The sequence below is a fragment of the Schistocerca gregaria genome, chromosome 2 (assembly GCF_023897955.1).
Source record: "Schistocerca gregaria isolate iqSchGreg1 chromosome 2, iqSchGreg1.2, whole genome shotgun sequence".
NCBI classification, from domain to species: Eukaryota; Metazoa; Arthropoda; class Insecta; order Orthoptera; family Acrididae; genus Schistocerca; species Schistocerca gregaria.
In genome coordinates this window covers 413,293,468-413,309,274 of record NC_064921.1, presented here as the reverse complement: position 1 = coordinate 413,309,274, position 15,807 = coordinate 413,293,468, and the positions used below count along the sequence as shown (strand labels likewise).

The 15,807-nt window shown below is 43.9% G+C and overlaps 1 protein-coding gene across 2 annotated transcripts in view; it reads left to right on the top strand.

The window, feature by feature from the left end:
* Nucleotides 1-15,807, top strand: part of LOC126323403 (facilitated trehalose transporter Tret1-like) — a 115,818-nt gene that overhangs the window by 42,452 nt on the left and 57,559 nt on the right. For both annotated transcript variants that reach the window (XM_049994679.1, XM_049994680.1), the window contains exon 2: nt 12,508-12,637. In XM_049994679.1, the coding sequence (XP_049850636.1) occupies nt 12,508-12,637 (130 nt within the window). The remainder of the gene's footprint in view (nt 1-12,507; nt 12,638-15,807) is intronic.

Below are 15,807 nucleotides of genomic sequence, written 5' to 3'. Positions count from 1 at the left end.
AACGAAAGAGAAAAAAAGATTTCTGATGCCAGGTAATCAAGTAATTAAAAGAATGCAATAATTCACGCCAAGAATTCTGTACTTTTACTTCTTTAAAATAAAGTTAATCGCAGGATACAAAGAAAGTAAATGAATTTCAATTTAGTTGCTTTTAGCGTTATCAGTTACCAGAAGAGAAGAGCAAAAAATCCTCATAGATATTGTACACAAGAAGTAAACAGCGAATAACCCTTTTAGGGAACTGGATGGAATCGAATTACTATAATTTACGAACTACCCCATTTTCATCATTTCAAGAGAAAATGACTTCAACCACAAGCCAGAAAGCTGTGAAACGCAAGATGGGTAGTCTTGGTGGGCTTCCACTGCACTATTAGTTCCCTGTTTCACTTGCTTTATATCGTGGCGTTAGGCGTTGAAAAACCATCTCATCGATGTAGCCTGCCAGTTCTTTCATGTTTGTATTGGTATACAAAATAATGGAAAAAGAAACTTCAGATCTACATCTACACGACTACTCTGCAATACACATTTAAGTGCCTGGCAGAGAGTTCACCAAACCATCTTCAATCTATTTCTCTACCGTTGCAATCTCGAATAGCGTGCGGGATAAATGAACACTTAAATTTTTCCACACAAGCTCCGATTTTTCTTAGTTTATTACAATGATCGTTTCTCCCTACGTTGGTCGGCACCAAAAGAGTATTTTCGCATTAGGAGGAGAAAAAAAAATGGCTCAAATGGCTCTGAGCACTATGGGACTTAACTGCTGAGGTCATCAGTCCCCTACAACTTAGAACTACTTAAACCTAACTAACCTAAGGACATCACACACATCCATGCCCGAGGCAGGATTCGAACCTGCGAGCGTAGCGGTCGCGCGGTTCCAAACTGTAGCGCCTAGAACCGCTCGGTCGGAGGAGAAAGTTGGTAATAGAAATTTCTTAAAAAGATCGTGCCTCAACGAAAAACACCTCGCGTATCCATATCCGTGTCACTTCTCACTCATTTCGCCATAATACAGAACGAGCTGCGCTTGTTTTGTGTACCATGTGGGATCAATACCACTTCTTAATAATTTGTTAGGTACATATATCTCAATCGCCGTCGATACATTTTTTTTGAATCCAAGCTACATCTGCTCTACGCTTACACAGCCAGAAGGGAAGGAGTGGCAACTGTCTCTTAGGAAGGTGTTAAGCGAATTTTTATCCGGTTTTTGAAACAGGATGTTATGGCATTCAGTCTTTCTACAACAGCCTTCTAGTCATTAATTCCTGTATCCGTCATGATGGCCCCTGTTTCCTTACGATTAATTGTTGCTAAGACGTCAAGTGTATTTTCGTAAGGATCTGTTAGGTGACGATCAGTTTGGTTTTAGGAAAATTAAAGACGCCACAGAAGCGGTTCTGACGTTGCTTCTGATAATGGAAACAAGAACGAAGAAAAATTAAGACACCTTCTTAGAATATGTCGACCTGGAAAAGACGTTCGTCAACGTAACACGGTGCAAGACGTTCGAAATTCTGAGAAAAAGAGTAATAAGCTACAGGGAAAAGCTGGGTGATATACATTAAATACAGGAACGAAGAGTGGACAACAAGACTGGAAGACCAATAACGAAATGTTCAGATTAAAACGGGTATAATACAGGGATGCGCTATTTGACCCCTACTGTTCAATCTCTACACAGAAGAAGCAATGACGGAAATAAAATAAAGGTTCAAGAGTGTATTTAAAATTCAGGGTGAATGGTTAGCAGTGATAAGATTGCCTGTTGACATCGGTGCCCTCAGTAAAGGCGAAGAATAATTATAGGATCTGCTGAATGGAATGAACAGTCTAACGAGTATAGAGTATGGATGACAGTAAACCAGAGAAAGACCAAGGCAATGAGGAGAGCATAAATCAGATCAGCGAGAAGCATAACATCAAAACTGGTGATTACGAATTAGATGACGTTAACGAATTCTGCTACCTTGGAAGCAAAATAACCCACGATGGATGAAGTAAGACATAAAAAGCAGAATAGCATTGGCAGACTGGGCATTCCTAGCCAAGAGACGCGTACTGGTATCAAACATAGGAAATAATTTGAGGAAGAAATTTTTAAGAATGTACGTTCGGAGCACTGCGTTGTATGGTAATGAATCATGGACAGTGGGAAAAGAGGAACCTAAGAGAATGTAAGCGTTTGAGGTGTGGTGTTCCAGAAGAATGTCGAAAATTATTTGGATTTATAAGTCGAGGAATGAGGAGGTTCTCCGCAGAAGCGGCGAGAAAAAGAATATATGGAAAACACTAAGAAGAAGAAGGGACAGGATAGTAGAATATCTGTTATGACATCACGGCATAACTTCGGTGGCACTAGAGGTAGCTGTAGAGGGTAAAAATGGAATACATCCAGCAAATAACTGAGGACTTAAAGTGTAAGTACTGCTCTGAGGTGAAGAGGCTGGCATAGGACAGTAATTCGTGGCGGGCCGCAGCAAACTAGTCAGAAAACTGATGAAAAGAAAGAAAACCAGTCGGTCTGGAGAGTAGGATTAATTTATTGGGTCTCACAGAGATTTGACGATGTGAAACTTTCACATGTGTTCTTTACTGTAGCTTGGGCCTTTTGCTTACCTGTTTCTTTACTGTAGTTTGGGCCTTTTGCTTACCTGTCTTCCACATGCCAATTCAAGAGTCGCAGTAGCTACCTTGTGCTGCTTCATTAACCGCTGTCACTTGGGATCGCACTACCTACATGTTCACTACAGTAAAAGTTTTCATGTAGCACAGTGTCTTTTTCTACTTTGAAGTCTGCGCAGTGACTCTTTTGGTGTACAGATTCTCTGTACGGATACATCTGTGAACCTGTCTGTCATGCTGACGAACAGTTACAGAGCCTGACGACATCCCATCCACGTAACACAGCTCAGAGCATAAGCCAAATGACTCTCTCTCCGCTCCGCAGCACAGCAGTTATACCTTTTCCAAACGCTTCTCTTTATATAGCTGACTCCTCCGTCTTCCAGATTATTTATCGATATTTGATAAAGGGTAGGTTACGGAAGCCCCATCACAGGGGCGATAGCTACCACGAGGTAGCTGTATTTTTCTACCACGAGGTAGCTATATTTTTACCTAAATCAGTAAAGCGCAAGTGTGTATCACTTTCCCAACGCGTGAGATATTAAGCATCAAAGGAGTCATAAAATAAAGTATGAAGCGCATAAGCTGGGTTAGACAGCAATCCAGTGCTCAAGTACAGTGTCGCGATGACGAACCGGATACAACCAGTTTTTTTAGAACAAAGGAACTTAATTGCTGCTCAGCTAAAGATAAGGGATTGTGAGAGGAAAATCCTGCAGATTTGGCACCCGCCAGACCAGGACTCTGGGTGTCCCATTTGTCAACTTAGCACGCATGCATACCTAGACGGTTTTGTCTCTGCATTTTATCTGTCTGTAACAGATTTTTATTTACGGAAATGATCTAAGCACACGTTACTCACCCTGATTTACAGATTTGAAGGCGAATCAGACTTGAATATTCCCAGTATTATAAACGCAGAGCCGTACTACACTTTTCTCCGTGGTTGCAACGTTTGTAATGTGTTTCAAATCCAAATATTACATTATTTAATCATTTCTGAAGCTACCTGTCCGTTTAATCAGCTTTGGTTTGCTACGGATTGATAACTTACGTCCGAGTGACGCACTTGTTTTTCATTTGAAGCGCACACCAAAGTGAGCTCCTGGACATGTGTTATTGTTTTCGATGTTTTATCACCTGGGAAGAGAACAAATATCAAATCACGCGTTCCTTGTTTCAGATAACGATGAGGTTGGGCGTCTACCCGTTGCTCCGTTTTGTAGGCTGTCAGTTTTGTTTCCTTAACCCCAGAGGTATTGTTTTTTTAAATGTGTGTGTGTGTGTGTGTGTTTTAATCACCAACGCCTCAGAAACTAAGTTTAGTCCTATCACTGAGTTGCTGTGATATTACAAACTCGTTCAGTTATAGCCCCTTCCCGCATGAGCCAGACGAAATTTAACACGTATCAAGCACCCAAAGATCCGATTTTAGATACTCTTATTCCAATAAATCACAGAAAACAGAAAAATAAGCCAACTCAGCAACCGCTCTTCCATATTCGTCTGATACAAACCAGAAGATGCCAGCCGATTACAGCCTCGCTGCTTTGAGTGTGGCTGTCTCGTGCAACATTACAGTGATGCACAACCTGCGTGTCAGCGTTTTTGTGTTTCATTGAGTTATTTCTGTGTTTGCGATTTTTCTCATATGACAGTCAGTTGAGCTATTACAGTGTTACCTTAACAAATAGTGTTGAGAACGCTAAACCGTTACAGCCAATACTCCAAGCTGTAAGTTGTGATACGAGTCTGCACTAAACAAGCACAAGATCGCAACAGGTCTCTTATACTGAGAGGAGAGTCTGTCAATCAAAACTCACACCATCTAAGTGCGTGGGAAAGGGAACGCACATTACGAATATTACTGTCACTACAGCCATTTGGATATTCACTCTTCCTTAACGATGCAGTGCCATGTACCGGCTATAGTCTCGCTTGGAGCAGGTAGCTGACCATGTAACAGCGAGCGTTCATCACTAACAGGGACCTGCTGAACCAACACAGTGGCAGCGTTTCTCCTTGTTTCTTGGGCTGTACGCCGTTGATCCTTAAATCAGAAAGCAGGTGGCAATGTACTAGCTGCGAATCGGATAGCAGACAAAATGGTAGGAAGATTACGGTTTAACGTACCGTCAACACTGAGGTCATTAGAGACAGAGCACTAGCTCGTATAGGGTCAAGGACGGGGGAGGAAATCTGCCATGCCCTTTCAAAGGAAACGTCCCGCTATTTGCCAGAAGCTATTTAAGGAAAACACGGAAAACCTAAATCTGGACCGAGCGAGATGGCGCAGTGGCTAGCGCACTGGACTCGCATTCGGGAGGAAGACGGTTCAATCCCACGTCCGGCCATCCTGATTTAGGTTTTCCGTGATTTCCTTAAATCGCTCCGGGCAAATGTTGGGATGATTCCTGTGAAAGGGCACGACCGACTTCCTTCCTCTTCCTTCCCTAATCCGATGAGACCGATGACCTCGCTGTCTGGTCTCCTCCTCCGAAAACAACCCAACCCAATCCAACCAACCTAAATCTCGATTGCCGGACACGGATTTGAACCATAGTCCTCCCGAATGGGAGTCCAGCGTAGGCTTTAAGAGAACACCGCAAATGGATAAGGAGCAGCGGGAGCAGTAGGGCAAACCAAGGGCTTGAAGAAATGTCCATCAGCTCCTACCACACGTAATGCCCCGTGTAATACCAATGCAGCCCACGTGTAGTGTTTCAGGTAACAGTACAATACTTGTTCTATTAGCAGAAAATTATAACAGTGTTGTTTCTAGCACATAATCTAAGGAGTATCAGATAATGGATGCAGTGTACAGGTGTATCACAATTACTACTATCCGTTTTTGCATAAACAATTTTTGTCCTCAGTCCTTCAGATAAGTTACACAGTATTGCAACACAAAATTATGTAACTATGTTTTTATGTAACGGAAATAACTCATCATGCAGATCAACCAGTACCAGTTTATTCATATTTCGTTGAATAAGCTGTTAATCGACAAAGAATATTTACTTGAAGCGTGTGAAATTACTCTGATTTACTTAAATTAAAACTACTCACCTAAAGACTTTCAGATAAAGCAATCACTCTCCTAACGTCTACCAATGATGACTAAAGTAATATGGCACAATAATTAGCATCTAAATCCCATCCTAGCAATTTCCCAAATAATAAACACGAATATACGTAAAATGAATGGAAATCTTCACTAATTTTCACAATATATTTATACAACAGTTTGTAACATTTTGGTATATGAATATAGTTCGTGTTTATGTAATCCATCACACATCTCACATAGTCTAAATAGCTCTACTATTCCTGTTCAGAGCTTTCTGCATAAAAAGCGGCCGGTTTCATCAAATGTGCTTCCTCATGTTGCAGATTCGCTTTAATAACTGTGAAACATGGCAATTACCTCTTTGACAGACATAGGCAGTTTTTTAACAGTTGCAGCTTTGTTGTGGGCGCTCCCACATCAACGTTTAAAAGCTGTGTTTTTCCATGGAGATAACACATTTGCATTTTAAAAAAAGTGAGACACTTATATGCATGTTCTATTCATTCTACACCTTTAGTATTCCTGAAGATACTGATGCTACATTCATAAAAAACAGTGTCGTTAGTTCTGGATATTTGAAACAAATATCATCGTATACGGGGCAGACGATAAAACGACATAAACTGTCATTATTTCAAAAGAAATCGCCATAATTATTAAAACATTTATCCCACTGTGCTACAGGATTGTCAATGCCTTCATGAAAAAATGTTTGCTGTTACCTGCGTAACCATGATTGTACCAAGGCGTGTACGTCTGTGTCCGAAGCAAATCGACAACCACGGATGTCTTTCACCAGGGCTACAAAATACGGAAATGGCATGGGACGAAATAGGGACTGTATGGGAGATGAGTAAGGACTTCCCGGCGAAACTTCTGCAGCATAGTCGAAATAACCTTGGCAAAATGCGCCATAATTTTGAAGCGCTGAAGAAAACATTTGTGCCTGCGTGCTTGTTACGGCCGTCTTAACAACTTTCGCCGCTTCGTGTATCTCTGTTGCCAAATACCCGTCGATTTGCTTCGAGTGAAGAGGTACACACCTTGGGTAGCGTAGGCAGCCGCAAACATTTTTCCATGAAGGCACTGAACTGCATGTCTCACATTATGGTAAATGTACTAAAATTATGGGGAGTACAAAAAAATATTTTTTTTCCATCGGTCACTTTTTCATTGACTGCTCCTTACACTCGTATGTATGTTTCCAATAAACACAAAACACATTTACAGTGTAATACTGAGGAGAGCTCCTGCTGCTGCTTATCGGTACCCTAAAGAGAAACAGTCATACCACTAAATAATAAAGTTTCCGCACCAACGAAACGAGTTCAATTGACGACGACAAATATGTCTGACTACATCAGGCGAAACTGTCTCGTGCAATTATGCCAATACATATTATAAAAATGGACCTACGTATGTAGGTATGTATGTATCCCACAGGGGTGAAAAGGCAATGTAGCGGACGACGTGCAAATACCGATACTTTATTCATCCAATATTTGAGAATTGGAGCTGTTAGTGACTTAGAACAAAATTTACACACAATTTGAAACCTTAATGAATCTTTTCCTAGCTGACAACCCGCACACAGTGGTGGAAGAAAAAACGTTTACCGCTCACTAACATTTCCACTTTTCATGTAGTAAAACTGCCGCGTGAAGCATTAATTTACGTATTACTTCTTTTCTACAAACGGTATTGGCAACACATTTCTCATACATTATCACATATACCAATGAATGTATATGCAAAATTATATCATTGCACGACACGTAGCTCAGGTAATAGGATGTCAGAAACAGTGAGATGCGCGAAAAACTACTTCTACATGTGTGGAGTTTTAATTTGCTACTTCTTTTCTACTAACTCTGTTCAACGCATTTCGTAGGCAGTAGTGACGTCTACCACTGGATGTACCTGCACAATTATACGACACGTACAACGTGCTGCTAAAACGAAAATGCAGGGTGAAATCCTCTAAAGATGTAGGAGAAATATGTGTACAGTCCGCCCCTGGTAGCTCAGTGGTCAGCGCGACGGAATGCCATACCTAATGGCCCGGGTTCGATTCCCGGCTGCGTCGGAGATTTTCTCCGCTCAGGGAGTGGGTGTTGTGTTGTCTCTATCATCGTCATTCCATCCCCATAGCCACGCAAGTCGCCGAAGTAGCGTCAACTCGAAAGACTACCTGACGGGAGGCCCTAGCCACACGGCATTTCCATTTCCAATATGTGGGAAAACACGAGCGAAGTACTTTAATGTCTTTTGAGTCAACAGTCTTCTGACTGGTTTTATGCAGCCCGCCAAGAATTCCTCTCTTGTGCCAACCTCTCCATCTCAGAGTAGCACTTGAAACCTACGTCCTCAACTATTTGCTGGAGCATTCCAATCTCTGTCTTCCTCTAAGTTTTTGCGCTCTACAGCTCCCTAGAAGCTCTACAGCTCCATAGAAGTCATTCCCTGCTGTCTTAACAGGTGTCCTACCATCCTATCCCGTCTCCTTATCACTGTTTTCCAGACGTTCCTTTCGTCTCCGATTCTGCGCAGAACCTCCTCATTCCTTATCAGTCCACCTAATTTTAAATGGCTCTAAGGACTATGGGACTTAACTTCTGAGGTCATCAGTCCACTAGAACTTAGAACTACTTAAACCTAACGAACCTAAGGACATCACACACATCCATGCCCGAGGCAGGATTCGAACCTGCGACCGTAGCGGTTGCGCGGTTCCAGACTGTAGCTCCTAGAACCTAATTTTAAACATTCCTCTGTAGCACCACATCTCAAATCCTTCGATTCTCTTCTGTTGCAGTTTTCTCACAGTCCACGTTTCACTATCATACAATGCTGCGCAACAGACATACATTCTCGAGAATTTCTTCCTCAAATTAAGGCCTATGTTTGATATTAGTAGACTTCTCTTGTCCAGGAATGCCCTTTTTGCCAGTGCTATTCTGCTTTTGATGTCCTCCTCACTCCTTCCGTTATTGGCTATTTTGCCGCCTGGGTGGTAGAATTTCTTAACTTCATCTACTTTGTGACCATCAACCCTGATATTAAATTTCGCGCTGTTCTCATCTGCTGCTTCTCATTACTTCTTATTATTTTGTTGTTATACTAGCACACTACCCGGCATTGTCCGGACATGAATTTATTCAAAATCAGGTAGTCCGTCTCCACCCCCATCCTCTTTGCTTCATCCCCCTCTCTCTGTTCATCTGCCCCTCCCCCTCCTTCTGTCCATCTGCCCCTCCCCCCATTATCTATCTACTCCTTCCCCCTCCCTCTGTCCACCTGACCCTCCCCGTCCCCCTGTACATCGAAGCACGTGCACATTTTGGAAGACTAAGGTTCGGAATGGCTATTGTCATCAGTGCTCAGTGGATGACGGAAGGGTTGTTTGTGTGGAGTAGCTTAACAACAGTGTGGGTGTGTGGACAGTGAGTTCAGATTTCTTTGGAGGGCTTTGGAGTTACAAGTATGGATGTAGGTCGGATGAGACAGGCTTCAGATGTTGCCAAAAGGTGGCAGTTCTAGGTTCTGGCATTGTTTGTGAAGCTGGTGTTGCTCCCAGTGAGTACAGGTCGGTGAGATTTTGCAACTTTAGTTCAGGTGATGCTTGTATTCGAGGCATTGCTGATATCTGTGTTCTTGTGTCTTTGTTCTAGAATTTTCTATACGATGCTTCCTGCAGAAAATCAAGTTTCTCTAAACATGATGATTTTGTCCACTATGTACAAAGTCTAGGGATCGATCGATGAGAGGACAAGCAAGGAAAAAGGTCTAATGAACTTATGTCCGGAAATGCATGGTTTCCATGCTAGAGACCATGTATTCAATCATACATTGTTATAGAGACTGCGGTCTAATGCGCGCTGTACCATGCAGCCGCAGTCGCAGTAAGTGCTGAAAATGCTTTCCATGTGCCTCAACGCATGCGTATACGCTTAGTAGCTTGTTCTGTCTCACACATTCACATCGACCAGATTGCATACGAACAGCGTCAAAGGCAGCATGAATACGCTGCTCCAGTGTCTCCGCATCTGGAACGGGCTAACCAATTATCCTGGCCCACACATTCCGGCTTCACCGATGCCGATGATTCGCTGTCGCAATACCATGAGGGTTCTGCGTACTGTTCCACAGAAGACTGCTATGAAAGTTGAAGATACCACTCCGCTTAAAGGTGGCCTGTGAACAGAATGAAAGACACGAAATCCCGGAATCGTGGTTGCCTGGTGAAGAAAGTGTAGTATCCTACCCACTCGTCTAATATAGGGTGCCTAGGAAGCTGTTTTCTCGGATCGCTATATAACAGTTCAAGCAAATCATATTAATGGGGTTTATTACAGTAAACTAAATTGACAATACTTAACTTTGTGTATTCACAAAGCTGAGTCACAGTCAGATGGCGACATGCAAATAATCAACGTCCTTGCGTATATACAAGTTCAATGCTAGCAAAACAGTTCAGTTCATAAGTCTATGCTGTAGCGGTTTTAGAATGGCTCTTCTTCCATTCCGCTGCGGCCAGGCTGCGCGGCGCTTATATTCTCTTCGCGTAGATGCCGCTCGAGTCGCGGTGTCGTCCAAGTCAGGGTACTATTGGCTGACGTCATCTCACAGCCCTCTCTACTCTTCCGTTCTTCATCGTCGTGGCGGCGTTTGTCGTTATGCCAGAACAGAAAGCTGACAGGACAGCTTCCGATGTGTGAAGTCTGTCGCTAGTAAGCCTTTTGCACGCTGTAAGTGATACGGGTAGTAGCAATTGTCATGGAGATTGTTCCACACTGTCGTCTGGCTCACCCTGTACTGGCAGGCCAGCTGCCTGGTACTGACACGGCGATCGCCTTCCACAGCGTTAATCAAATTTTTCTCCAGGTCTGGTGTCCGAACATTTCGGGTACGTCCTTTATCATTTCCTGCTTCCTGAAACGACCCTGTCTCGGACAAACGGTGAAACACTGTTGCAAACACTGAATGCTATGTTTGTGTCGGCTGGGATAGGTCTCCTGATACAACCTTGCTGCCCACCACCCGTTGCCATTTGCCTTCCGTAAGGAAACACCATGTTGGCAAGCTCTCGATTCGAATATGGAACCATTGTGTACAACGCTGTGTCACATGCACTACAAGGTGAGTCAGGAAGAGAAGTGAATCGAACACATTACCAATTACAGTGGCAGGAGAGGGCGCTTGGGCATGACGGATGAGAAACAGTACCACGCTTTAGGAGGAAACCATGCATATTGCAACTGTAGTTGCATGGTACAGCGCGCCGGCCGGTGTTCTAGGGGCTTTAGTCTGGAACCGCGCGACCGCTATGGTCGCAGGTTCGAATCCTGGCTCGGGCATGGATGTGTGTGACGTTTAAGTAGTTCTAAGTTCTAGGGGACTGATGACTTCAGATGTTAAGTCCCATAGTCCTCAGAGCCATTTGAACCATGGTACAGCGCCTATTAGACCGCAGTCTCTGTAACAAAGTATGTCTGAATAAATGGTGTCTAGCATAGGAATCACGGGCTTCTCGACATAAGTTCATTAGATCTTCTTTGTTCCGTATCCTCTCATCGGTCAATCCCTAGAGTTTGTACATGGTGAAAAAAAAAATCACCCTGTAGTACCGGACACAGTAAGTAATGAGGACCGTTATCATTTCGAATGCCTTGATGATAGTTCAAATCATTTTCAGTTTCTTGGTGGTGTATTCTGAATTGTTGACTTTAATCGTTGCTGTGAACGCTTAGTGAAAGATGCTAGCAATTCATTTCCTCCAAAAGTTATAATTATGAGCAAAGCTGAATAGGTATGGTTGGTTTTAATGATGATGGAGTCCGGCCTGGGAACGAGTTTCTGGATTTGCAATGCTAGTAAATATCATTGAATGTGACTGAGGAGTGTTTTGAGGTTTAGGAATTCGGGGTCGGATCTGGTTAATAAAAAGGAAGAGGAAGCTACTGGTTTATGAGGTCCTGAAGTGATTTCGGCATGCATGTCATCAGAATCTGATACTGTTAATTCAGTCCTCCGGCACTCATTTGTAATTGACCTTCTCTTGGCTTTTGTATTAGGTTTAGGTTGGGCGAGGAAGAAAAATTGTGGGATGTCTGGGGATAGGGAATGTTTATCTGCAGGTACCGTTGCTGTAACTGATGTTGTTGTGGCTGTTGATGAAGATGTTGCGGTTGATGACGCTGCTAGCAATGTGGTTGTGACCCAGCTGACGATGTTGCGGCAGATGATGCTGTTGGCGGTGTTGTGGTTGATATGCGATTGCTGGTGATGTTGATACTGTTGCCTGGTCGGTCGGTGGCGCCGTGGGTGGTGCTGGAGAGTTGTCGAGTGGTCCAGCGAACGTCGGGCAGGTAATCGTTGCCCATGCTGTTGTCCAGGTAGCAGCTAGTGTCGTGTAGATTGCGGCTGTTGTCGTAGCACCAGTTCCAGGAGATGTCCTCATCCAGACGGTCTGGTCGTCGTAGTGCGATGCGGCTACGGAGGTAGCGTCCGTGCGTGGCTGGAGAAGGTAACCTCACGGCGTCGATGTGGCGATGACACTATCGATGAATGTTGTGTCGATTGTGGTGTACCGATGCGAAGGGGTAGCGGTTTCAACCATCCGATTTCGAACGTAAAAGCGTAGCTTGTAGCACTTCGATGGCTGAGAGTTAAGGGGCTCCACCGCTTTCTGTAGACTTCTGTAATTCGTCTGGTGACCGCGTGGCGTAGTTACAGCTGCTTGTGGAGCAACAACTAACACTGGTGTCTACCATGATGGGCCTTCGTTGATGTTTGTGCAGGTGTTGGTGGGAGTGGTGGCGGTGATGGGCGCCGTCTGCTCTGGGGGCTCCCTGGCCTTCTCCGCGGTGGCGCTGCCGCAGCTGCAGGGTGACCAGGACCAGCTGGACGCCGACCAGGCCTCGTGGTTCGGTAAGTCGCTCAACCCCAACAGCGGCTGTCCAAATGAGTCTTGCCAGCCAAATGCAGTTTGTGACACTGCTGAACTACGACTCTAGGCTACAACCTCACTATTTACTAACATTAACGAATAGACTGAGCAATGCCGTTTTTGCAAAAGCTATGATAGTTTGGTTTCTCGTTTTACAAGTTATGGTGCCGAGGTATACGGAGACCTTCTGTAAATAACTACGTTTTTCTGCACGTATACAACGCAAGCCACCTTACGGTGTATGGCATATGGTACTTTTTTACCAATGTCACAACTTTTGATGTTCCGGTAGCCTATGGTTAATGGAAAGAAAGGTTACCGTTAAAGCTCCATGTGGGCTCGAATCTCTCTAATTTTATCTCCATGATCATTTCGCGAGATATACATAGGACGAAGCAATATATTGGTTGATTCTTCAAGGAATGTACTCCCTCCGAAGTTCAACAGTAAACCACGCCGTGATGCAGAACGCGTCTCTTGCAGCGTCGGCCACTGCAGTTGGCTGAGGATCTTCAAATGGTTCAAATGGCTGTGAGCACTATGGGACTTAACATCAAAGGTCAGCAGTCTCCTAGAACTTAGAACTACTTAAACCTAACTAACCTAAGGGCATCACACACTTCCATGCCCGAGGCAGAATTCGAACCTGCGACCGTAGTGGTCGCGCGGTTCCAGACTGAAGTGCCTAGAACCGCTCGGCAACAATGACCGGCGCTGAGTATCTCCATGACACTTTAACGCTTACCAAATTAACCTGTAATGGAACGTGCTGCTCTTATTTGGATCTTCTCGATTTCCTCTATTAGTCCTCAGTAGTGCGGATCCCTTACTGACGAGCAATATTCAAGTACTGGCCGAACAAATGTTTTCTAAGCTAGCTTCGTTGTGGAAGCATTACATTTCCTGACGATTCTTCCGATCAATCTCAGTCTGGTATCTGCCTTACTCACGATCAGTTTTATGTGGTCGTTCCACTTCAGATCACTCAGTACCCATAGTCCTAGATATTTTATGGAAGCAAATGCTTCCAGCCATTGTTCTCAAATTTTGTAATAGTACAGTAAATGGTCTTTCTGTCTATAGATTTACAACTTCTTACGTTTGATTACGTTCAGGGTCAGTTGCCAATGCACCAAGCGTTGACCCTCTGCAAATCTTCCTGCATTTTGCTACACTTTTCTAGCGTCGACACTTTTCCGTATACAACAGTGTCATTTGCGAAATGCGTCATGCAATTTCCGACATTATCTGCTATTTCGCATATATATTTTGTAAAAAGTAATAGTCCTATAAGCCTCCTTGGAGCACGCCTATAGTTACTTTTACACCTGAACACTTCTCTCCGTTCAGAATGACTTTCTGGGTTGTGTTTGGTAGGAACTCTTCAATCCAGTCACAAGTACATTCCGTACGCTCGTACTTTCTTCATTAGGCGGCATTTCGGACCTATATCGAATGCTTTCCGGAAACAAAGCGACACGGCGTCTTTAGGGACTGGAGGAAATGTAATCGCACAGAAAGTTTCTCATCCACTCCGAATCTCTCAGTGCCTTTCAATCTGTGCAGCAAATGTATCCGATAGAGTAACGTTTCAGACTGTCCAGCATGACTTGCAGAAAATTAAAAACAAAGACAAAGAGATGATATATTACTGGGTACTGGGACACAATGGAATACGGAGAAATGTTACAGCTGTCGAAACAGGCAAAGAAGGGACTAGAGGAGACTTTGTGATTCGGTGTGTCTTCTCCTTGCACGGTAGCATTTCATTATCAAACAGATGGATCATACGTCAGTGGGAAGACGAGTGGTTGGGGGCAATAAATAACAAGCTGTAGTTAATCAGATAGGCCACCCACGCGTGGTGAACTTCATGCTAGCTACAACAATGGTGGTGATCGTGGTAAGTTCCTGTTGTACCAAACTGCTGAGGTCATGGTTCCCTAGACTTGCACACTACTATAAGTTACACTATCGACAGCACACACACCCATGCCCGCGGGAGGACTCGAACCTCCGACGGGGGGAGCCCCACGAACCGGGTTAAGGCGCCCTAAGACCGCATGACTACCCCGCGCGGCCACACCAGTGGAAGAAAGTGGTGCTCACCAGTTTAAGGAAAGCACAGTGTCCAATGATACAGAGATTTATTCTCTCGCTGGATGGTCTACCAATATGAGACGCCTGCGGAATACCACTTTCATATTTTAACAAATGCATTTTATTTGCTGACATAAAGGCAACCCTGTGCTTGGCAGAAGACTTCTTGATATTCAAGCGGACAACACCTACGCATTTTAAAATTTTATGAAATGTCACGTCTCCTACCTGAAGAGCTGGGGAAAGAAAGGCAGTGAGCTCTGAACAGATATGCGGCCCTTGCTTTCTGTTTAAGAAGTCAGTCATCCATATAACAGCCATGATGTCATTTAGACGATTCTCCAAACGATTTGTGGCTACGAACCACAAAATTTGTTTCGACATAGCGTGGTATCTGAAGAAAACTGCTAACATGTGTTTCTGAGGAGTCGTGGGAGCAGTTAGGGGTATGAAGACTGAAATCATTGAAGCCGCAAATTATGTATGTTGATATATCCAGTTAGAGCCCTGATGACCATGATGTTGAACGCCGTAAATCCACCATCACGATCATTTCTTTGCCATCAGAATAGGGTACGGTGCCCTCAGGATGCGAGGTGAAATTAATTGCAAATTTTGAGCAGACCCCCATAACACCAACGTGCAGCCGAAAAGCGAACTCTGTGGAACACCAACCAACAGGTACGCGTTTCAGCTTTTGGAGCTTACAGCATTAGGTAGGTAAACAAGTAGGTGCGGTTACTGGCGATAGAGTGCTCACAGTATTCACCTTGTGAACTTAAACTTTCCTCCTCACAAACAAATTAAAAGTGTGCAAGACCTGTAGAAAAATTATCTTTGGTTTTACAGCGAGCATCGTGTCAACAAAATGAAGACAAATAGAAAGAAGGACACTGCACTTACCTATCCAGACGGGATTCACGATTTGCAGTCATACAGGTAGCTTCCATTCTGACAGTATCTCTTTCCCACGTTCGTAAGAGGAGAGATGAGAGATACTGACAGGAGAGAAACTGTGAGGGCGGAATGTGTCGCTAGAAGATTTTACTGC